The sequence below is a fragment of the Oryctolagus cuniculus genome, chromosome 2, assembly GCF_051225735.1.
Source record: "Oryctolagus cuniculus isolate XC-2025 breed Fujian yellow rabbit chromosome 2, ASM5122573v1, whole genome shotgun sequence".
NCBI lineage: Eukaryota > Metazoa > Chordata > Mammalia > Lagomorpha > Leporidae > Oryctolagus > Oryctolagus cuniculus.
This window is the reverse complement of record NC_142868.1, coordinates 114,780,001-114,805,605: the sequence shown is the minus strand read 5'-3', so window position 1 is coordinate 114,805,605 and position 25,605 is coordinate 114,780,001. Positions and strand designations below refer to the sequence as shown.

General features: G+C 39.1%; 1 protein-coding gene across 8 annotated transcripts in view; it reads right to left on the bottom strand.

Annotated features, from left to right (window-relative positions):
- Positions 1-25,605, bottom strand: part of MGAT4A (alpha-1,3-mannosyl-glycoprotein 4-beta-N-acetylglucosaminyltransferase A) — a 117,296-nt gene that overhangs the window by 6,049 nt on the left and 85,642 nt on the right. For 7 of the 8 annotated variants that reach the window (XM_051842664.3, XM_089326018.1, XM_070068757.2 and 4 more), the window contains 6 exons: positions 23,783-23,913; positions 20,754-20,861; positions 20,470-20,663; positions 7,659-7,737; positions 6,667-6,733; positions 35-147 (listed from right to left, as the gene is read on the bottom strand). In XM_051842664.3, the coding sequence (XP_051698624.1) occupies positions 35-147; positions 6,667-6,733; positions 7,659-7,737; positions 20,470-20,663; positions 20,754-20,861; positions 23,783-23,913 (692 nt within the window). Of the gene's footprint in view, positions 1-34; positions 148-6,666; positions 6,734-7,658; positions 7,738-16,742; positions 16,785-20,469; positions 20,664-20,753; positions 20,862-23,782; positions 23,914-25,605 lie in introns of all 8 variants that reach the window. The other variant, XR_016229174.1, reaches the window with a different exon arrangement.

The window sequence follows — 25,605 nt, the reverse complement described above, 5'->3', positions numbered from 1 at the left end:
TCTAAACTCTTTCATTAATTTAATATACTCTTACCTCATTAAGGATGGCCCAAACAGCAGAATTCTGAATAACTGAAAGTCGAAAGGCTGAAATGGGATTTAGACTAGGATCCACCATTCCTTCTGCAATACCATTCTCAAATTTTCCTTCAAAATAAAACATCAGTATTTACTGAATAGACTGATAGAAATATATGTAAAATGTTAGTGACTTAAGGCTGAAAAGGAATATACCAAAATATTTTTAATAGAGGTATTTTAACAAAGCATGGGTGATTTCCCCCTCTTTTCTCCATTTCTATTTTCTTCTAACTCAAATTCTTCATGAAGCAGTGCATGCTTAAAAACATTAAAAACCTGTTTAATTCTGCATAGCTACACGTTTTCTCACTGCAAATTAAAAAAAAAAATGTTCTCGCATCGACACTGTTTTAACTTGCAGATTTTTAGTAAATTGTCACTTAACCAAACCTTACCAAAATATAATCTGTACAGTCAAGAGGTCTGGCATTCTGAAGGTTAAATCAGTAACAAATTTCAATGTTTTAATCAGACATACACAGTGCTCAACTCAATCCACAATAAAGAGGTAACATCAAAAAAAGAAAAAAGAGGTCATACCTCTCCTACAAACTTTTTCTACAAAGGAATGTCTTGTGGGGCAAGTGCAAAATAGGATACAAGGTAAACAGTTACATATAGAAACAGCAAATTTCCACTGATGAAGTTTAATATATAACAATCCATGAATACTAAGGAGAAGAATTTAATTCCTTTTTGGGGGATAACATTCCATTTAAAATGAAAAGTTAGTGGACTCTGACATGAAAAATGATTGTAAAGGTTTATCTGTTCAAAAGAGCATTGTGTAAAACACCAAAAAGATGTAAACAAACCTTATAACCACATGGGAAAAGAGATAGTACTACATTCATCCATGGCAAAGATAAATGAGCCACACATACATATCCCACGGATGTATCTATCATGGTGAAAGAAAAAGACACCATAAACCATAGAAAGATAGTTATATCAAATTTAAAAATAAGCAAAATATTACTGTGCATTATTTAGGGTTATAGACGTGTAGTAGACGTGTAGTAAACATGTACGTGGAAATGGTAACCACAGAACTCAGAGCAGTCATTATCTTTGGGTAGAAGACAAAGAGAAGCTATTAGGCAAGGACAAGTGAACTGGCAATCTTAAGCTGGTCAGATACACAGATGCGCATTATGTTACTACCTCTATCTTTTTATGCAACTGAAATATTTAAATATTTTTAAATGTTCACATTCCACATGGACCTATGCATTTTGTTCAATGGAAAGGCAAGATGCAGAACAAAAATGTGTGAGACTTCTGTGTTTTTAGAACAATATACTCATGGATGAGTACGCACAAAATATTACTGGAAGAGCTCGAATCATTACAGGAACTGCCTCTAGGAACAATGAGTTGGGGGGGCAAGAGAAAGGAGGGAGTTCAGTCTACCTTGTTTAATTTGCATCTGCTCCAAGTGCATGTATTAATCTTGTCAAACAATAAATGTAACCTCTGTTCTTAACCCAGTGGTCTGGTAGGTAAGCATTAAAATATAGGGAAGAGGGAAAAAAATGAAAGAGAAAATTATCAACGAAAGACCAGACTCCCAGATTCTTGGTATCAGAAGAAACTTCCAAGGTCCTGTAGTCTGGATTCCCTGACCAGTGTCTCTCCCTTTTCCACTGTTGTCCTGCAGAAGATTCTTCAGAACTAAATCTAGCATTTCTTTCACCAAACCATCCTTGGCTGTCAGCCCACACACTTCTAAACTACTCCACCTCAACCAGTGGGACTCCACTAACTGCCAGCCTACTGCCTGGTTTTCAACGATGCCTTTGGGCATAAACTGCTGTGCAGTCAGATTCAATTAAATACAGTCCCCCCACCTCCTTTGCGGGGCCAGTCTTGACGGCTTACTCCCGGCCCCCGAGGGCTCACATTAGCTATTTCCCTGGTTCTCCCCGTTAAACTTCTAGCTGGGGTTTCAATTTAGTTCGTATGCAACTACCACCCTCTACTGGCCTACTGCTAAAGTCTCCATTGTGCTTATGTGCCACAGCGCCCTTAGCCTTGAGACTCCGCCAAGTTCTGTTTCAAGTCAGTTCTGTTAGGGAGAGACACAAACCCCTCAGTTCTTCTGGCCTGCCTCTCCCCGGCAAAAATCTCTGCACCTCTGCTCTCCGGGTCTCTAGCAGGGAAGTGGTCTCCTCTCTTGAAGTGATGCTCTACTTTATGAGCAAGGTTGCTGGGCAGTGGCCCCCGATTTTCTTGGCTTGCACTGAACAGTGCACCAGAAGTTAGCTGGGCAAGAGTGACTAGGGCTGGGCATTCTCACCCTGCTGCGGCTGGGGCACAGTTCTGCCCTGTGAATGGGGTTTGGGTGGAGGAAGGGAGGGAGTCTGAGACCTGTTCTGTGTAACTCAAGAGTTTGGGGTGATGACAGATGCTGGAAGCCTGCTCCTCTGGGTGAGGTAAGAGCTGGTAGGACAGTGAGTCTCATCTCCTTGGCTGAGCCTGCAGGGAACACAGCTGCCGTCCTGCTGAGCTTGTGTGCTGTGGGTAATGGAGTAGGTCATGGCTGAAATGCCACAGACTCAATGTTCTTACTGATATCTCACAGCTTTCCAAGAATGCTGTTCCCTTTGTTTTATGCCCTTAGGACAATATTCAGAGATTTATAATGATTTTTAAAAAAATATTTTTCACCGGTTACAGTTGTTCTGCTAGGAAGACAATCAATAAAACCCTTTAAGGGAGCAGAACTTTTTATATGCAGGTGAAAAAAAAATCCAAGGCTTTTTATTTCTGATGGGTGTTTTTGTTATATGAAGTCCTAGGTTTGACAACCCATAAATTCTCTTTTAAGTACATATGAATTGGTGCTTTAGGTGGTCATTGTCCTCAAGTAACTGCAGAGATAAGAAATGTCTTGGACATTAAGCTCATTTCATGCACATTTCTAGAGACAGCCTATACTACAAGGCTCAAATATGACAATAACTACATTGACCTGTTTATCAAAGCAACACAGAAATTAGTCAGGGGGCTGGTGCTGTGGCACAGTGGGTATAGCTGTCCCCTGCAGTGCTGGCATCTCATATGGGCACTGTGTGGAGACCCAGCTGCTCCTCTTCCGATCCAGCTCTCTGCTGTGGCCTGGAAAAGCAGTAGAAGATGGCCCAAGTGCTTAGGCCCCTGCACCTGTGTAGGAGACCAGGAGAAGGCTCCTGACTCCTGGCTTCATACTGGCCAGCTCCAGCCATTGTGGCCATTTGGGGAGTGAGCCAGCAGATGGAAGATTCTTTCTTTCTGACTCTCTCTGCCTCTGTCTTTCTGTAAACTCTGCCCTTCGAATAAATAATAAATAAATCTTAAAAAAAGAAATTAGGACTAATATGCAAGCTTTTTAACAATAGTTGAATGACCCCTAATGTAGAAAACATTGACAACAAAACAAACAACCCACTTAAGAGATGGGCCAAGGACCTCAATAGACATTTTTCAAAAGAGGAAATCCAAATGGCCAACAGACACATGAAAAAACGTTCAGGATCACTAGCCATCAGGGAAATGCGAATCAAAACCACAATAAAGTTTCACCTCACCCCTGTGAGAATGGCTCACATACAGAAATCTACCAACAACAGATGCTGGAGAGGATGTGGGGAAAAAGGGACACTAACCCACTGTTGGTGGGAATGCAAACTGGTTAAGCCACTATGGAAGTCAGTCTGGAGATTCCTTAGAAACCTGAATATAACCCTACCATACAACCCAGCCATCCCACTCCCTGGAATTTACCCAAAGGAGATTAAATTGGCAAATAAAAGAGCTATCTGCACCTCAATGTTTATTGTAGCTCAATTCACAATAGCTAAGTCCTGGAATCAACTTAAATGCCCATCAACAGTAGACTGGATAAAGAAATTATGGGACATGTACTCTATAGAATACTAAACAGCAGTAAAAAAAAAAAAAAAAGAAATCCGGTCATTTGCAACAAAATGGAGGAATCTGGAAAACACCATGCTGAGTGAAATAAGCCAGTCCCAAAGGGACAAATATCATATGTTCTCCCTGATTGGTGACAACTAACCGAGCACCAAAAAGGAAACCCGTTGAAGTGAAATGGACACTATGAGAAACAATGACTTGATCAGCCCTTGTCCTGTCGAGGAACAACTTAATACTTCATCCCTTTTAGTATTTTTTTGTTGTTGTTCTACTTAATACTTTAGGTTGAACTCTGTAATTTACACACAATTATTCTTAGGTGTTTAAATTTAACTGAAAAGTGATCCCTGTTAAATATAAGAGTGGGAATAAGAGAGGGAGGAGATGTACAGTTTGGCACATGCTAATCAGAGTTGCCCCAAATGGTAGACTTAGAAACGTGCCAGGGGATTCCAATTCAATCCCATCAAGGTGGCATGTATCAATGCCATCTCACTAGTCAAAGTGATCAGTTTCAGTTCATAATTGATCATAATGATAGGATTAAGAGTCAAAGGGATCACATAAACAAGACTAGTGTCTGCTAATACTAACTGATAGAATTAAAAAGGAGAGAACGATCCAACATGGGAAGCAGGAAACACAGCAGACTCATAGAATGGCAGATGTCCTAAACAGCACTCTGGCCTCAGTATCAGCCCTTAAGGCATTCGGATACAGCTAAAAAGCCCATGAGAGTCCTTCAGGCATGGAAAGCCAAGACACTGTGGCAAGAAAAAAAAAAAAAAAAAAAACAAAACCTAAATGAAAGATCTCTGTGAGTGAGATCCCAGCAGAAAGAACAGGCCATCAAAGAAGGAGCTACCTTTCTCTGAAGGGAGGGGAGTACTTCCACTTTGACTATGACCTTGTCTAAATAAGATCGTAGTTGGTGAACTCAAAAGGCTTCCATAGCCTTGGCAACTCATGACAAGAGCCCAGGGTGATTACTGACGCCATAAACAAGAGTGTCAATTGTTAAATCAACAACAGGAGTCACTGTGCACTTACTTCCTATGTAGGAACTCTGTCCTTAATGTGTTGTACAATGTGAATTAATGGTATAACTAGTGCTCAAACAATACTTTACACTTTGTGTTTCTGTGTGGGTTCAAACTGTTGAAATCTTTACTTAGTATATACTAAATTGATCTTCTGTATATAAAGATAATTGAAAATGAATCTTGATGTGGATGGGATGGAAGAGGGAGCAGGAGATGGGATGGTTGCGGGTGGCAGGGAGGTTATGGGGGGAAAAAGCCACTGTAATCCAAAATCTGTACTTTGGAAATTTATATTTATTAAATAAAAGTTTAAAAAAAAGGAAAGAAAACATTGACAAGCATTACATATTAATCAAAACTCACAAAAATTTAAACTACTCTAGTGATAACCATATAGTGATAACTATATAACTACATGTAACTAATATTGTAGACCTATAATATTAAATTAATATTTTCTCTTGCTGACTACTAAGAAAAGTATTAATATTTTAAGTAAAAGAAAATGTGTAATTATTCATTGAGTAACATCTACCAAGGAAAAGGCCCTTTGTACACTGCAACAGACACAAGAGAGATAATGGCCCTCTCTCTCCAGAACAAACACACAGAACATATGACACAACATAGTTCTACTATAAAACACACAGGGCATGGTTCAAGAAGCACAGAGGACAGGCAACTAAATTGGTTCATTAGGGATAAGAAAGCACTTATTAGGAGAAGAGAATTGTCCAAGGATCACTTCAGGCAGAGAAGATGGCTGGAGACAGGACTATACATACGAGCAAGGGGCATTAACTACAGGACCAACAGCCTTAGGACTGGAGATGCAAGGAGTTAAGAGGAAAGTAACAAGATATGAGGTGGGTGGGAACTAAGGAATCAGAACATGGAAGGTCAGTGAAGTTTCCACCCAGGTCAATATTTCTTTACATTTTATGAAAGTAACTGCGGTGGCTCTGGAAAGCCAACAAAAAAGAGACAAGTAGATACAGTCTCTTCCCTGATGCTGAAATACAGGCAGAGGGCATACAGCATGTGCACAGACAAGGTGACCCACAACTTTCAGCTCTAAAATCCACAAATTTTATACTCATGGACAGTAAGGGAGACAAGGTTGTTCAGGATGACTCCAAAGGTTAGGCTTGAGTGACTGGATGTTCAGGAACAGCAAAAACCATAGTGATCAATACAGAAATATATGTCTGTGTTAGATGCTCAGAGTAGGCGGAAATGTCAGTGGCATCTAAATACAGTTGGTGCTCAGGAGGGAGGTGGGGTGAAAAGCACAGAGATTGGCATATGGATGTTATCTGAGATCATGAAGGCAACTAAGCTCATCCAGAAAGACACCAACAGAGAGAGACAGCTGAACACAGTCTACCAGTGAGTATCAACAATGACAGGACAGATGGAGACAAAGAGGAACCAATGAGTGAACCTGATAATAAAATAAAAGATAATAAAGATAATAAAATAAAATATTAAAACACAGGAATTAAATTTGGAGCATGTTGGTAACTGGAATCCTTAAGTTGCTTAAACATCTAAAAAGAATTTAAAATCACTTTAAGGAGTAAGTCCAATAAAATAAAGGACCTTTTTCTGAAACAGACATTACCTATTCTGAAATAGCCATCTTCTAATCGTTTATCTTTGGTTTCTTTGCTTACTTCCAAACCTTCACTCTAAAATAAAACAAAAGCAATTTTATAAATAATCACTTCTATTTAAAACCAATTTAAGTTAATATATCTGGCATTTGTGACACAGCCATCTTTAAAAGGAGACAAGTCATTCTATTCTTGAATCTCAAACTTTTTTTAGAATAGGCACTCAGCCAGGGGTTAAGATGCCTGCATCCCTTACTAGAGTGCCAGGTTTGACTCCCAGCTCTGTCTCCTGATTCCAGCTTCCTACCAATGCAGACCCTGAGAGGCAACGGTAACGGCTCAAGAAATTGCATTCCTGCCACTCATGTGGGGGACCTGGTTCTTTGCTCTTGGCTTTGGCTCCAGCTGTTGTGTGCATTAGGGGAATGAATGAGAGATTGGATAGGAGCTCACTCGCTTGCTCTCTCTCCTCTCGGAAAAAAAAAAAAAGTGTTTTTTTAAACCATTATTTGAACCTGTATATAACACATTGGTGGTGGGGAAATGAAATATTAAATCAATTTAATAAAATATTTTATACTGTAAAACTATAGAAGAACTTGTACATTTACTTGCAAGAAATCTAAGTATGGCTTAAGAGATCAATAAATTAATCTTGTAGTTTAAAATCAAGAAACATTAAAACTACATAGTATTTGGGGACTTAAATTATCAACAGCAAGTAAACACTAAAGTAAAATAATGATTCATTTCTTTCCTAGTGTACATCCCCACTTTGTTTTTCAAAACACCTAAATAAAACAAAATGACAGCTCTTCCTATGAATGTTCAATGGACCAATATAACAGGTATTCCATGTTTCAAAAAAAAATTAACAATACTCACCACTAAATCCTGCAAATAATGAGAATTTCTTTTACCTCATACACAAGAACGGCCTCAAAGCCAGTCTATTGGTAATTAGTACTCAGGGAAAGGCAAGGGGAGAAAAGAGTCAGACCTTAAAAGGCAAAACTTCCACAGTTGTATTTAGCAGAATATCTCCCGGATGTTCTTGGTTGCCACTGTGGAACAAATAACTGAAAATAGAAACAAAAATAAAAGTAAGAAACCAGGTTTTACAAAGATTCAAGAAAATTACCTTACCTCAGAATAAGATTCTCTAAATGAGACCAAAGTGACAAACTTGCATTAAGTGTTCAATATGTATTCTGAATAGCTGCACGGGACTTAAAAACTGACAGGCATAATCCCCAGCTGATTTGTTAAATCCTTCCACTAGAAACAGGCAAGTAAACTGTACAACATAATAATGTACTTAACAGTTTACAGTGCTTTAAAAATATACATTTTTTTGCTCTGAATAATTAAAGACATAGTAGCTATACAATACTGCTGTGTCTTGTATCAGAGAGAATTTTCAGAACACAAATAGTCACAATGAGCTCGAAGACTAGTTTAATATAATTTTAGAGGGGCTGGCACTGTGGCATAGCAGGTAAAGCCACCGCCTGCAGTGCCAGCATCTCATACGGGCACCAGTGCTCCAGTTTCGATCCAGCTCTCTGCTGTGGCCTGGGAAGGCAGTAGAGCATGGCCCAAATCCTCAGGCTCCTGTTGCCACGTGGGAGACCCAGAAGAGGCTCCTGGCTTCAATCAGCACAACTCCAGCCAGTGCAGCCATCGAGGGAGTGAACCAGCGGATGGCCAGTGGATGGAAGACCCTTCTCTCTCTCTCTCTGCTTCTGCCTCTCTGTTACTCTACTTTTCAAATAAATAAATAAAATCTTTTAACAGAAATTTAGAACAAGTCACCAAAAGTAAATTAACCTCTTCCAAATATCTGAGTAACTCCATTTGTCAAAAGATATTTAAAGCGTGACTAGCTATATGATATACTGTGATAAATCTAAAATATTCTCTGGGCATGAGAACGATATTTTTGTTTTGATATTTTGAAAACTAACTCTTGAGTATGTATGTGTGGGCAAGAATGGAAATTAGGTAAGACATATATGTGAAGGATGATCAAACCCAAACCTAGCTTTATGTTATGTTAAATACGAGTTTAGGATTGGGGTCAGAAAGAACTAAGTCCAAATCTTAGTTCTCTCACTTAATTATATATTTAATAAATTATATTTAAGCATGTTCTATTAGCTTTCTGAGTATGAATCTTTTCTATCAAATAGATACATTCCTATCCACCTCACATTAAGTGATTCAAAAAATTTATGAGAACTGACAAAAACCACCCTGCATATTAAAAGTACTCAGCTAAGTAACAGTTATAGTATGGTTACGATACAAAGAAGGGTATTAGTGGCCAAACATCACTTGTGATGAAGATTTTTCTTTTCTTTTTTATTTTTTTTAAGATTTATGTGCTTATTTCAAAGTCAGAGTTAGAGAGATGAAGAGAGAGAGGGAAAGAGAGATACCTTCCACCTGCTAGTTCATTCCCAAGTGGCCCTAATGGCCAGGGCTGAGCCAGGAGCTTCATTTGGGTCTCCCATGTGGGTGGCAGGGACACAAGAACTTGGGCAATCTTTTGCTGCTTTTTCCAGGCCATTAGCAGGGAGCTGGGTTGGAAACAGGGCAGCCAGGACAGGCATGGGTGCCCGTATGGGATACTGGAGTGACAGGTGGCACTTTAACCTGCTATGCCACAACGCCTGCTCCAAACACTTTGCAAATGTTAAATGGGACCAGGGAACCCCTTTCCTAAACTACATCAAAAATTATTTCCAGCATTTTCAGATGGGAGACACTGCTTATTTTAATTTTATTTATTTGAAAGGCAGAGACAGACAAATAGATATAGATTAAGACAAACAGAGACAGACAGACAGACACATAGAGATCATCTATTGTTCACTTGCCAAATGCCCACAACAGCCAGGGCTAGGTCAGGGTCAAACTGGAAACCAAGAACTCCATTCAGATCTCCCATGTGAATGGCAGGAACCAAAGTACTTGGGCCATCATCCACTGCTTCCCAGGCATATTAGGAGAAAGTTGGACTGGAAATGTGGAGTAGCCAGGACTTTAACCAGGCAATCTGATACAGGATATGGGTTTCCCAAGCAGTGGTTTAACCCACTCACCACAACTGCAGCCCCTCAAGCAGCATCTTAACTGCTAGGCCAAATGCTTGCCCCAAGAGAAAAAAATATTTTTAAAGACTTATTTATTTGAAAGGCAGTTACAAAGAGGTACAGGCAGAGGCAGAGGCAGAGAGAGAGAGAGAGGGGTCTTCTATCTACTGGTTCACTCCCCAGATGGCTGCAACAGGCTTGGGTCATCTTCTACTGCTTTCCCAGGCCATAGCAGAGAGCTGGATTGGAAGTGGAGCAGCCGGGACTCGAACCGGTGCCCATATGGGATGCTGGCTCTGCAGAGGCTTTAACTGCTACACCACAGCGCCAGCCCCTCCAAAAGAAAAATTTTAAAGAGATATCCTTGACTTGAAATGCTGGTTCATGTAACTACAGGCTATACAACATCTCAGCTAAACATACAACATCTCAAAGTATGGAGCAAGAGAAACCATTTTAAGAAAAGGACCTACAGATATAATCTGGAGTTCAGAAAAACTGATTCAAAAACGTTCAACTTTTCATTATTTATAGTAAATTTAATACCACCTAAAAATTTAATATTAGATGAAGTGATGGGATGCTATGAACTATTTATGAAGGGCTAGCATTTTGGTACAGTGGATTAGGCCATTGTGACACCAGCATCCTATGATCAGAGCGCTGGTTCAAGTCCTGGCTGCTCAGCTTCCAATCCAGCTCTCTGCTAGTGTACCTGGGAAGGCAGCATAAGGTGGCCCAAGAACTTGGGCTCTGTGACTCATGGGGAGACCAGGATGAAGTTCCTGGCCCCTGGCTTCAGTCTGGCCCAATCCTGGCCGTTGCAGCCATTTGGGGAGTGAGCTAGTGGATGGAAGATCTTTGCCTCCCTCTCTCTGTTGCTCTTTCAAATAAATACTATGTTTTTAAAGTTCATGAATCACTTACGACACAAAGCAGTGGAAAATATAAGATGTGAAATTATATATAGACCATAAAATTTGATTTTATTTATTTGACAGGCAGAAGATCAGAGATAAACAAAGAGACACACAGAGAGAGCTTCCATCTTCTGGCTGGCGCCGCGGCTCACTAGGCTAATCCTCCGCCTAGCGGCGCCGGCACACCGGGTTCTAGTCCCGGTCGGGGCGCCGGATTCTGTCCCGGTTGCCCCTCTTCCAGGCCAGCCCTCTGCTGTGGCCAAGGAGTGCAGTGGAGGATGGCCCAAGTGCTTGGGCCCTGCACCCCATGGGAGACCAGGAAAAGCACCTGGCTCCTGGCTCCTGCCATCGGATCAGCGTGGTGCGCTGGCCGCAGCGCGCTGGCCGCGGCGGCCATTGGAGGGTGAACCAACGGCAAAGGAAGACCTTTCTCTCTGTCTCTCTCTCTCTCACTGTCCACTCTGCCTGTCAAAAAAAAAAAAAAAGAGCCGGCGCCGTGGCTCAATAGGCTAATCCTCCACCTTGCGGCGCCGGCACACCGGGTTCTAGTCCCGGTTGGGGCGCCGGATTCTGTCCCGGTTGCCCCTCTTCCAGGCCAGCTCTCTGCTATGGCCAGGGAGTGCAGTGGAGGATGGCCCAGGTGCTTGGGCCCTGCACCCCATGGGAGACCAGGAAAAGCACCTGGCTCCTGGCTCCTGCCAGGATCAGCGCGGTGCGCCGGCTGCAGCGGCGGCCATTGGAGGGTGAACCAACGGCAAAGGAAGACCTTTCTCTCTCTGTCTCTCTCTCACTGTCCACTCTGCCTGTAAAAAAAAAAAAAAAAAAAAAAAAAAAAGAAGTGAGAGAGCTTCCATCTTCTGGTTCACTCCACAAATGTCTACAGATAATCAAAGCCAGGAACTGGCAGTGCAATCCAGGTTTCCCGTGTGGGTAGCAGGAACCCAATTACTTTAGCTATCAATACTGCCTGCCCAGATCTGCACTGGCAGGAAGCTGGAGTCAGGGCCTGCAGCCAGAAATGCACTGCAAGTACTCGGATGTGGGACGTGAGCGTCTTAACTGCTAGGCAAAATGTCCGTTTACTATAGTCCATAATCAAAAGTATAATGTGTTCAGAATTACCAAGGAAAAAATGTGTCAATATGGTTGCAATGGTAGCCTTGGGATCATGTTTTTCCTGATCATATTTTTAAAATTTTATGTAATTAACACATTGTTATACAGTCAAAAAATATTTTCCTAACATTTAATTTCTATACTGATAAATACAACTTTGCCTTTTTCCTTATCAGGAAATAAGTTACTGTGGGAAACAAAAAGTGGTTTTCTCCACCACAGAAAGACTGGGTATTTCCACGAACTCTAAGAAAATTGACACAGACTATAAACATAGTAAGAACTATGTTTTACAAGAAATGTGCCACCACATAAATACATATTACCTTACAGAGGTAAAGGTATTTGTTGTAAAGAAACTATCTCCATCATATACATTTAGTAGCAGACTTTTTGATGGACTTTTGCAGCACTTGCTAAAAATCTGTGTTTATCTATACACATGCATGCACACATAAATCATACATCACAAACATACACTTTTTTTCTAATTGCAAAACTAAATGGTTCATTAAAACTTCCTTTTTTGGGAAGCTGAGGTACTTTGCTTTACTCCTCTAAGTACAACAAAAAACCTAGATATTGACCATTAAACAAACACAAGAAAACCAGAAAACAGCCTATCTAGGGCCTTTGGGACCCAAGGAAAAAGATGATGGCTTTCCTGGGATTTCTTTTTGACTCAAACACTGTAGACCTGGACCTGAATATCCCTGCAACCCGGAAATGCCAACAGAAGCAGACAAAAGACACCCATGGAGCCTACCCCCAATTAGCCATAGGGTTAGGAAAAGAACAGTCTTGTAAGACAAAATATTTTTAGACAATATACTTGCCAGGCTTTAACACAGTGCTCCAAACCTCATCGGGATTCTGTCTTATAAGGCTAAATCAGAAGTTCAGACTTTCTTTCCTCTTAGACAATAATGAGGCCCTCCCCAGGAATATCACTGGGCGGTATGGAAACATTCCTGTCCCTTCCAGCCAAGATGGTACCAGCACATGTCTGGGGGGGGGCCAGGACTCCCATTCCAGACTCAGCAGCAACAGGGTGTCTTTTCCTGTATCACGTATCAACTCAGGTCAAGTAGAGAAACAAATTTTTCTCCACCTAGAAGTAATGGGGTAGCATCACACCTTATACTATTGTAACCGTGTCAGAGGGGCTAGCTAAAATACAAGGTTTAGGGCTAGTGCTGTGGCATAGTGGGTTAAGCCACAGCCTGCAGTGTCAGCATCCCTTATGGGCACAAGCTTGAGTCCTGACTGCTCCACTTCCCATCCAGCTCTCTGCTAATGCACGTTGAAAAGCAGTGGATGATGATCCAAGTGCCTGAGGCCCTGTACGCACAAGGGAGACTGTAAGAAGCTCCTGGCTCCTGGCCCAGCCTGGCTTGTTGCAGCCATTTGGGGAATGAATCAGCAGATGGAAGACCTCTCTCTTTTCCTGTCTCTCCCCCTCTCTCTATAACTCTGGCTATCAACTACATAAATCTTTTTTTTTTTTAAATAAAGTAAAATACAAGGTTTACAGAAGATAACACGGTTCATAACATTACACCTAAAATGTCCAGATTTCGATCAAAAATCACTTGCCATTCCAAAAATGAGAAAATCTCAACTTGAATAAAAAATCAATAGACATCAATATTAAGGTGAGATATGTTAGAATTATCTGGAAAAGATTTTTAAGCAGTCATCATAAAAATGTTTCAACAAACAAATGTTTTAAGCAAATGAAAAATTTTAAAATCTCAATCAACAAAACAGAAGATATAAAGAAGAATCAAACAGAAATTTTAGAACTAAAAGCACAACAACTAAAATTTAATACTCAAGGCAAAGGTTCAACAGCAGAATGGAGGGGACAGGTGATAGCCAATGAGTCTGAAGACAGAGCAACAGAAATGACCCTACCTGAATAACAGAGAGGAAACAGACTTATAAAACAATGAACAGACTTAAAAAACAATCAGCAGAGCCTCAGGGACCACTGGAGTATAACAAAAGATCTTATATTTGTGTCACTGGAGTCTCAGAAGTAAAGAAAAAAGGGAGTGAGTCTAACAAACTACAGGAAAAGTGGTGAAAAAGAAAAAAGAAATCCTGTCTTCTGCAACAAAATGGATGCATCTGTAAACTATTATACTTACTGAAATATGCCAGTCTCAAAAGACAAATACCGTATGTTTTGCCTGATCTGTGGTAACTAATAGAGTACCTAAAAGGTAATCCATAGGCGTGAAATTGACATTTTGAGATTCGATGACTGTTTATAGCTATTATCTCACAGTTGAAGAGTAATGTTTTTTGCTTTATACTACTGAACTCATTACTTAGTGTAGGGTTAATCTTATGAGTATAAAGTTAATTGAAAGTAGATGTTTGTAAAAATTAAGAATGGGAATTAGAGAGGAAGGAGGAAGGGTAGGAGTGTAGGTATGAGGAGAGGGTGGGGTGAGAGGTATCACTGTGTTCCCGAATCTGTATATAGGAAATATATGAAATTTGTATACCTTAAATAAAATTGTAAAAAAAGATAATGTAAAAAATTTCATACACCTACAACTATTAAGGAAACTGAATTTATAATTTTAAAAATGCCCCAGAAATAAATTTCTAGGACCAGATCTTCAGAATTTGGTAGAGGATTCTACCAGGGACTGGTGCTGTGGCATAGTGGGTAAAGCCACTGTTTACAATGCTGGCATCTCCTATGGGTGTTGATTCGAGAGCCGGCTGCTCCACTTCCAATCCAACTTTCTGCTATGGCCTGGGAAAGCAGAAGATGGCCTATGCCCTTGGGCCCCTGCTCCTGGCTTCAGATCAGTGCAGCTAAAGCTGTTGCAGTCACTTGGGGCGTGAACCAGCGGATGAAGGATGAAGACCTCTCTCTCTCTTTCTCTCTCCCTCTGCCTCTCCTTCTCTCCCTGTGTAATTCTTTCAAATAAATAAATAAACATTTAAAATTTTTTTAAAAAGAGAATTCTACCAAATACTTAAAGAATGAACACCAACTCCACATATTTTCTCTTTCAGAAACTAGAAGCAGGAATTCTTTTTAATTCACTTTAAAAAGCTACCGAATACCAAACCAAATAAACGTTCAAAAAAAGAAAATTAGATTAATAACTCTTATGAAAATGGACACAGAATTCCTTATAAAATATTAACACAGAATTAAAAATATATAAAAACTATGTGCCATTACCAAGTGGAGTTTATTCCAGGTATACTTGGCTAGTTCAATCTTTAAAAAAAATCTATTAATGTAATCCATAATATTAACAAGTAAAGAAAAATCATGATTATATCAATTGATGCAGAAAATGCATTTGTCAAAATTCAAGCCACAGTCATGGTAAAAATGCTAAGAAAATTAGGAATAGAGGGGACATTCCTCAGTTTGATAACAAGCATATATAAAAAGGCTACAGCCAACAGCTTAACTTAATGATCAAAGGTTGAATAATACTTTCCCCTAAGATCAAAAACAAAGAAAGAATGTCCATTCTTACTACTATTATTCAAACATATAAGTTCCAGCCTGTGCAGTGATGAAAAAAAAAAAAAAAAGCATACAGAACCTAAAGGATAAATAAAACTGTCCCTATTTGCAGATTAAAGGTTGAGTAGGAAATTTCAAGGAAAAAATTCTTCAAATAAGTAAGTTCAGCAAGGTAGTCGGATACAAGATAAATACGCAAGTCAACTGTATTCCTATATATCAGTAATGAACATGTGTATACTGATATTAAAAACATAATACCACTACAATTGCTAAAGAACACATGTATATTTAGGTGTAAATCCAACAAACATGTAGTGTGGGGAGCAGCTCGGACTAGACTGTTACTGGAATTAAGACTTATTCTATGCACCTGCTCTCCCACAATATGGCACTGGGAGAGAAGAAAACAGCTTCTACACAGCTGCCTCCAGTTCAACCAATAAACTGTAGGACTTGCTCCTGATTGGAGGAGAGCAGCGTACTCGGCGTGTGGGTAGCAGAGTTGGGATTGGCAGAGGAGGACTATAAAGGAGGAGAGAGACGGCACGCACCAGGAACATCTAAGGGGAACATCTAAGGGGAACACCTGTGCAGCCCCCGAGAGAGCCGGCCGGCGGAGTGCCGCTCCCCTGCGGAAGTGGGGAATGTGGCAGGGGGAACCGCCCTTCCACAGAGGTGGAAGGGACAGTAGCCAACCCGGGAAGAACCAGCAGCAAACCCGGGGAGGGCCGAGCAGACGAAAGAACAGCGCAGGGTTTAGTGTCGTTCCTCCACGAAGAGGGGGAGCGACAATGTAGAAGATCCATACACAGCAAATTACACAGTGTTAATTAAAGAAATCAAAGACCTAAATAAAGAAACATACCATGTTCATAGAATGGAAGACTTAATAAAATCAAGATGTCAATTCTCCCCAAATTAACATACAGTCTGTTGTTTTTTAAGATTTATGTATTGGGAAGGTAGAGTGACACTGAAGGACAGAGGGAGGGAGGAAAAGAGGGAAGGGAGAGAGACAGAGACAGAGAGATACCTCCCATTCACTGGTTCATACCCCCAAATGCCAGCAACAGCCAAGGCTAAGTCAGGCCAAAGCCTGGAGCCAGTAACTCCATCTGGGTCCCCCACAGTGGTGGCAGGAAGCAAAGTTCTTGGACCATCACCTGTTGCCTTCCCAGGCATATTAGCAGAAAGCTGGATGGGAAGTGGAGGAGCTAAGACTCAAACCAGCACTGTGATATGGGATTCGTGCACCCCAAGCAGTGACTTAACCCACTAAGCCACCAAACCCACCTCAACATACAGGTTTAATGTAATTCCTATTAAAATTTTGTAGATAAAGACAAGAGTATTATAAAATATAAATGGAAAGGAAAATGAACTAAAATAGTTTAAATAAATTTGAAAAAAACTAAAGTAGGAGGAATATGTCTACCTACTTTTAAGACTTCGAATGCAGTTATAATCAAGATTATGTGGTACTGGTGGAGAGAAAGACACATGAATTAGTGGAACCCAGAAACAGATCCATACAAATACACTGAACCGATTTTTGACAAAGGTGAAAAGTCAATTCAATAGGGGAAAAAATAGCCTTTTCAACAAAAGATACAGGAGCAAATGGACACCACAAGCAAAAACACACCGCCAATGACAAAATCACTGGCTTGAATCTTACCCTTTACACAAAAGTTAACTGAAAATGGGTCACAGACTAAAAATACAAATATGAAACTGCAAAATATTTTAGGAAACAAAAACAGATACAGAAGTAAATCTTTGGGACCTAAGACTAGGCAAAGAGCCCTCAGACTTGATACCAGAAGCATGATCTGTAAAACACAATTTTGATAAGCTGGACTTTACCAATATTAAAAATATTTGCTTTGCAAAAGACCTCATTAAGAGAATGAAAAGACAATCTGTTGATTAGGAAAAAAAATATGCAAATCACATATGTGACAAAAAAACTAGTATCTAGAATATACAAGGAAATCTCAAAACTTAATTTAAAAAATAAGCCCTCAAAACTCAATTTTAAAAAAAGCCATCAATTAGAAATTTGGCAAAAGACATGAAAAGACACTTCACCAAAGAGAACATATAGATGGCAATTAAGTACAAGATGCTTTAACATCATTTGTCATTAAGGAAATACACATGAAATCTATAATAAGCCAGTTATACACTTGATCAGGACGGTTAAGATTTTTTAAACGTGGTAACACCAAATGCTGGTGAGTATGGTAAGGAACTAAATCACTCACACACTGCTGATGGAGATGGAACTGTAGAGTCACTTTGGAAAACAGTTTGACAGCAACCATACAACCTACTCTGAGACGGTTACCCCAAAGAAATGAACATTTTACTATCACAAAAATACCCAACACCTGTCCATGAATATGAATGTCTTTTTATTTGTAATAACACCAAACTGGAAACAACCCATAGTCCTTCAGTGGTTAAGTAGTTAAATTGTTATATCCATGCCACAGAATATGTCTCAGCAATAAAAAGGGATGGACTATGAATACACAGAACAACTTGAATGAATCCCTAGACAAGGAGTGGGGAATCTTTTTTTCTGCCAAGTGCTATATATTTATTGTTATTTCAAGTCCTGCCTGCAGTTGTCTCGGCAGCAACAGAGCAAATGATGGTGAGGGCTTACGCAGTCCTTAGCAAAACGTTCCCCATCCCTGCGCTAGACAGTTACCTTGAGTGTTAAAAGTCAAATCTGAAAGATCACAAACTGTGTGATTCCATTTAAGTAATATTCTTAAGTAACAAAAATCAGAAATGGAAAACAAATTAGTGACTATCAGGAATTAGGAATGGGGTCAACAGGACAGAAATAGGTGTGGCTATAAAATGGCAACATAGGGGATTCTCGAGGTGAGGGACATGTTCTTTATCTTGACTACTGGTGCCAAATCCTCACTGTGGTATTTTTCTATGGTTTGTGAGATACTACCACTGAGAGAAACCAGATGATTTCTCAGTTTTTATTTCTTATAGCTGCATGTGAATCTGTACTTTCTCAAAAATCAAAGTTAATTTTTACAAAAGGAAACCATGGATAGGCATTTGCCATAGTGGTTAAGACACTGCTTAGGACACTCATATCATAGTATCTGAGTTTGAGTCTCGGCTCCACTTTTCATTCCGGCTTCCTGCTCTCGCATACCTGGGACTGGATCCTGTGAAGGAGACCTGGATTGAGTTCTGGCTCCCAGTTTCAGCTTGGCCCAGCCCTCGATTTTGCAGGCATTTGGGAATAAACCAGCAAATGGAAGCTCTCTATTTCTTTATATCTCTTAAATAAAATTACTATTTTTAAAAAATGTGGTAGTATATAGTAAATGTATCAAAGTCAAAATGTAACAGTCCTTTGTTGTCACATCTTCATTAACAGTTTACAGGTACCTTTCAGATTTTTTTTCTACATACATACCATATGTATAATAGTTTTTACTATTTCAAAATATTTTATAACCTCTAGTTCTCTCTATATATAAATTTATATATTTTTAGAATTCTATACCTATAGAATATATAATGCTATAATCTCTAAAATGCTCTATAAGGATAGCCTATGAAGTTAAAAAAGTTTCCCCCGCCACTTCAGTGTACACCTCAAAGAGTTTTCATGCCCACACATATTGATCTGTCACATATACTGCTGAAGCAAGCACTATGTCATAATTTTAAATGGCTGCTTACAGGATTGCATTGCCTGAAAACATCATTTTAAGATGATGCTTAAGACATTTAATCAAATACTTACCCAAAAAGTTCATGGAAAACTCTTATTATGAAAAAAAAAACATGCACAGATTTAAAAATAATTTTGTATAAGAATAGATTGCTCTTAATTCCATTTTTCCACAAACTATTTGAAGCATCCTCCTATACTGTTTCTAACTTAAAGATGACTTTTAGGGGCTGGCGCTGTGGCGTAGCAGGTAAAGCTGCTGCCCGCAATGCTGGCATCCCATAAGGTGCCAGTTTGGACCCCCAACTGCTCCACCCTGATCCAGCTCTCTGCTATGGCCCAGGAAAGCAGAAGAAGATGGCCGAGGCCTTTTGGGCCCTGGGACCCACATGGGAGACCTGGAGGAAGCTCCTGGCTCCTGGCTTCAGGTCAGTTCAGCTCCAGCCATTGCGCCATCTGGGGATTGAACCACTTTTGAATGGAAGATCTCTCTGTGTCTCTGCCTCTGACTCTTTGTAACTCTACCTTTCAAATAAATAAATAAATAAAATAAGATTACTTTTAAAGAGTTGTAAATAATATCTCTAAGGGCAGAGTAATATAGTAATATAATATATAGTAATGAACAAAGTATATGTTATAATAACAAAAAGTAATGTTAAGTAACATCACTTCTTGGTCTTTTGGCTAAGATCAAGTTGTAATGTTAAGTAACAATAAAATACATATATATTCATCTATGTAAAATATTATTCAAAAATATTTTTATCTGTTTCTTCAGTAATATTCTCATTGCTTAAGACATTTTTACAACTTAAATTCCTCTTTGGAATCAGTTTAGAATAACATTACGTTATAGCTATGCATTGTTTTTGACATTAAATAGAATTGCTCCAATTGATTTTTGATGGATTCTAAAAGTCAAATTGGTCCTCATAAAGGGACACATAACATGTCTATTAGTCTGGGGAACACACCTAAAATTAGCAAAGGCTGTAGGAATCATGGCTGTTAAGAAACGTAGAAACCATAAAAGGGTTGAAAATTCTTTCATACTGTACTAAAACTAATCCAGCTTTTGCAAAACCATTAATTAGGAACAATCTTACCGGATCAAATTTATCAATTCAAATCATTGAGAGCTAATCAATTAGTTCTCAAATTTTCAGAGATATTCTAAGATAAGGACATGAAAACTAATTTGAAATTTTGAGAGTTCCACATAAAAGTATTAAATGATACTGAAGTCCAGAAATACTAAGAAATTTATGAACCATAATAATGCTGATGTTATATCTGAAAATAATATTCATTTTATTATTGACTTGCATTAAATGTAATTTTTAATATAACATTTTGGGACTATCTCCTCACATCTATTATCATAAATCACATTAGGAGTTAGAGGTCTGAATTAGAATACCAAATATATTTCAATAACCACCAACCTTTCTACATTGACTGGCTTATCAAATTTAAACAAGATGTAGTCTCCAGCTACTGGGGTTATAGCCCAGAAGAAATCCTCTCCCATGTAAGTTTTCTCCAGTGTGTGTCCTTGGTAAACCTTCAGGGAAGTTGACACCTCTGCAGGTGGGTTTACATGGATTTTGAGAAGTAATGGTTTCATGTAATCTTTATCCTAGGAAGAAAGATATATGTGCTATTTAAAAAACATATAGCCCATTTATGTTTAAGAAATCATATATCTCTGAGGAAATAAATCACCAACCGTGAGTTTCTGAATTTTTCCTGATAATGATGAGTGCAGACCAACATGTTGGAAAAGGGAAGGTCTGAAACGAATTCGCAGATTTGCTTTTTGTCTATCACAATGTTTCTAAACATTAAAAAAAGAATTATGTTATTATCAAACAAGTAAGAGAAATTATATCCTCAACCTGAAGAAATGACAAGTCCTTTAGCAGAATATTAAAAAAAAAGATTTCACATCATACTTCCAAATTACATTTTTTGGTGTCAACCTTTCTGAGGTATTAATAGATGTTACCTACTTGATAAACAGCCATGATCCAGAAATTTAAAATTACAGCTAAGCAAAGAGTATAGGCTTAATTTCAACTATCCTTCAAAACATGTCAATAATGATTAAATTTATAATATTAAAATGCACAGACTACAAGTTTGGTTCATTTATATATAAAATGTTTAATTAGATAATATAATTAGAATTTGCAAATAAAAGGAACATTTTGTTGCATGAAAGTAATTTGAGACATGAGACAAAAACCTGACAATAAGCAAATAAATAATAGTAAAAATTTCATGGACAAATCCATCTCCACATAGCTAAGGAACACCTATGTTTCAACTTGTGATGTCTCATGGCCCAGATATCACAAGACAACCCATCACAGGTCTGGTTATATGGAACACAATGGCTGCCAAACACTCAAACTATAGTGCTAGTAGCAGACCCTGGATGATGTGCTAGTTGAGTGCTTCAAGATAGCCACTGCTTATCTTTGCAGGTTTTAAAAAGTCCTTCATTTTCAATGACGTGGCTTAAGTCTGGGGCCAAATACATTGAAAAAGACATTTTTCCAACATATTCACTTTTGAAGAGTTCCAATAATTTACTGGGTGTTCAAATGCCTAATTTTTGTCAAGAGGTTTGACATCATTACCACTGTTACTATATAAGAGTATAGAAGAAAGGTGAAATGGTGTATTTTATTCATACAGACATTCAATTGCAAGCAGGAAGAAAAGAAAGTTGGAGAATGGGGAAATGAAGGAGACAAGGAGACTCAAGTGAGTTGAACTGTGTATTTTAGTTATTTGATCTCATCAAGCATAACTAAAGGAACTTTTGGGGGACTTGCCTCAAAGTAAGCTTAAATTAAGAAGGGACGTGTAATTCCCATGTCAGGTCTTTGAAAGTATACAGTAATGTGAAGCCTACCACTCCACAGAAAATGGAAGCACTCAGGCCTGAGTATCTGTCCAAGCAGCTTGAGGAGCCTTTGGAAGAATGTGTGGGATCTGAAGGGTTTCCCCAACCACTGGCAGAGAGACTACTCAAGTGGCCAGCAACAATGTGGCAATGAGTTCCTGGACAGGCTATGGAAAGCAACTTACGTTATGAGGGCCACAGAGAAGCATGGACTAAAGAGTGAAGGAACAGATAACACTGTCCAGAGGGTTGTGTATTCAAATTTATCAATGATTTCAAGGGTTTTCAGGATTCTAATATTTGTTATCAGTTTTTTTTTTACCTCACAGGCTCATTTTATAACCTAGCCACATATTAGATAAAACCACACCAGAAGAATTACATTCAAGTTGGTGTGGAAACGTCATAATGATAGTAACTTATTAAGGTTCTACAACAAAAATTCCTGTAAATCATAACAAAAATGTAAGAGCGCAGGGCCCGCGCCATGGCGCACTAGGTTAATCTTCCACCTGCGGCGCCGGCATCCTATATGGGTGCTGGGTTCTAGTCCCGGTTGCCCCTCTTCCAGGCCAGCTCTCTGCTGTGGCCCGGGAGTGCAGTGGAGGATGGCCCAAGTGCTTGGGCCCCTACACCCCATGGGAGACCAGGAGGAAGCACCTGGCTCCTGGCTTCAGATCGGTGTAGCTCTGGCCGTTGCGATTTGGGGAGTGAACCAGCTGAAGGAAGACCTTTCTCTCTGTCTCTCTTTCACTGTCTGTAACTCTACCTATCAAATAAATAAATAAAAATCTTTTTTAAAAAATGTAAAAGCTCAAGTATTAAAAATGATTTATTTGAATTTATACATTTATTGTTGGAAAATAAGCACTCTGCTATTTCACAATATTCAATGATTTCCTCTAAAAATGTTTTTTTTTTTTAAACAAAGAGAATGTAATGATAGCTTATGGGTACTAGCACACAATACCCTAAAATCCGGTCGGCAGGATATCAAAATACTCTAGGGATTATCATGTCATGATGTGAAATTAAATACATATTTGAACCAGGAATGATAAGTCACCCCTACAGGGACAAGTGCTTACACTACATAGTTGTTACTATGTGTCAAAATGGACATTCATTTTTAAGAATCTGTATGATCATATTGTGTTAATGCTTTCACCAAATAAAAAAGTTGTATTTTTTCAGAGGTATAATTCAAAGGGAACCAGACTTTTAACAATGAGATTTCTTCAGAAATAACTTACTATATGAATGATCAAAGCAAAATTATCACTCATTTATATGCCTGCCACCATCATCCCAAAGGTAAGCATATGCCTGTGAACACTGGTTTCATGCAAGCAAGACACTGAAAGGTATTTGATTCGTCAATGTCCTGGTTTAAGTAGTATTTTTATTCCTTATTTCCAGATGTGTTAGAGTCTGATACTGTCCCCAAAGTATTTGCAAAAAGAGAACTGACATAGAATATGAAGAAGAAGAAAAAAAGACTTAACACCCAACACAGTTCAGTTCAGGGATGATCATCACCTATAGCTGGCAGTGACAAATACCACAGCCTAAAGGCACTATAAATAGCAGCTTAGAGAAAGGGTATTGTCCTGCAACAGGCTTTCCTGCTTTAAGAGATTTCCCACTGCTATTTAAAAGTCCTAATACAGAAAATGTGTATCAGTTCAAGAAAGGCTAGTACTTGAAATGCTAAGTGGAAACACTAGTTCCTTCTGTCTACTTAATTGTTAATTGGCAAAACCTGGCTCCTTGAAAGGCCCTTTCCAGAATGAAACACACTTGTGAAAAACAAGCCCCTCCATCCTCATAAGGAATTAACTTACTGCATCTTTTTCAGGGTTGCAGACTTTCACCCAGAGAATATGGTCCAAGAGCCAATCAATGGGTTTCTCTTTATAAAACATAAATATGAATTCTACTATCAGAGTGAGGTCTGGTGCTTGAAACATTTTACCTGAAAAGATATTCTCAGTCAATGGCTGTAATAAATAAAACAAGCATCAAAACAAAGGCTGTGCAAAAAATTGCTATACTGGATTAGGAGAATAAAAAAGATTTTTTTTTCTTGTACAGTGGCAGACATAACTTTTTTTCCTAAAAATTTCTAAATCCCAGTGGGTGCAGTTCACAGATGCAGAACCTGTGTATATGCAAGGCCTACTGTACACTGAAGCCTGTGCTTTCAACTACAAATTATTACGAGTAATCTCCCCACAATAAACTGGCTTCAGCCAAACATTCCCTAGAGCTGTTGTCTGGGTATAACAGAAGTGAATTCCTGCCTGACATTATCAAAAAACAAAAACAAAAACAAAACAAAACAAAAAAACACCAAATACCTACTGGTCCAAAGGATTCAACAACATGTTAGAGACTTTTCCTTCATGTTTTACTAAGATTCTTTCCATAAAAAGACAATGGCTAGCGGTGTGGGGGTGGGGTGGGCGGGCACACTGTGGTACAGTGAATTAAGTCACCTGCATCCCACAAAAGTGTGCCAGCTTGGGTCCCAGCTGCTCCACTCCTGATCCAGCTTACTGATCATGCATCCTGGGAGGCAGCAGATGATGGCTCAGCCTGGAATCCTGCCGCCCACCCCTGTGGGAGACCCCAGATGGAGTTCTGGGCTTCTGGTTTTGGCCTGGCCCAGCTCTGGCTGTAGCAGGTATTTGAGGAGTTTGAACAAGCAGATGGAAAACATCTCTACATCTCTCTCTCTCTTTGTGTCTCTCCCTCTATCCCTCATCACTCTACCTTTCAGGTAGATGAAAAAGTAAACATTAATAGAAAGATGAGAGGTTTAGATTTAAAAAATTACCTAAACTATAAATGCAGAAAACAAAGGCTCCTAATTTTTTCTGTGAAACCTTAATAAAAATGTTTTTCGACTCTAAAGTAAGTTTTGAGATAATGAGTCTCTAATATTTAAGGTTTCAATGTACTACAGTTAGTGAAATGCCCTCTGAGTATTTTTGAAAACCTCTAAATTTCCTTCTTCACTTATAAACATATTCATTACTTGGTTAGTTTACAAACAGTGGGGGGGAGGCAGGCATTTCAGAATGAGCACCCCAACTAAGTGAAAGAAACAATGAATAAAAATTAACTCTGAATGACAACTCCACGCACTGCATAGAAATACCATGAAATCACATGAAAAAAATCTTTCTGTGGAATTCTTCCTAAAAGAACACCAATTTGTGAGAAAGCAACTGAAAAATCAGATATACTCATCAGGACCATGGGTGGTACTGTAGAAATCCAGAGTAAATTCTATAATCCTACAAGTCTCTCAATTCTATCTTGAGTTGACTTTCATCATTTCAAATAGAGGTTTACCCAAGTTAAATTTTCTCAAAAAAAAAAATCTATTGCTATAAGAAAAAGACAACTTTAGAACAAGCAATGCAATCAGCCAGCTTAAGATTCTGAGAGTCAGCACCAGCACTGGAGCACAGTGGGTAAAACTGCTGCCTGCAATGCCAGAATCCGTCCCAGCTCCCTGCTAATGGGCCTGGGAAAGCAGAGGAGGATGGGCCACGTGTTTGGGCCCCTGAACTCAAGTGGGAGACCAGAAAGAAGCTCCTGGCTTTGGTGTGGTCCAGCCCTGACCATTGCAGCCATTTGGGGAATGAACCAGTAGATT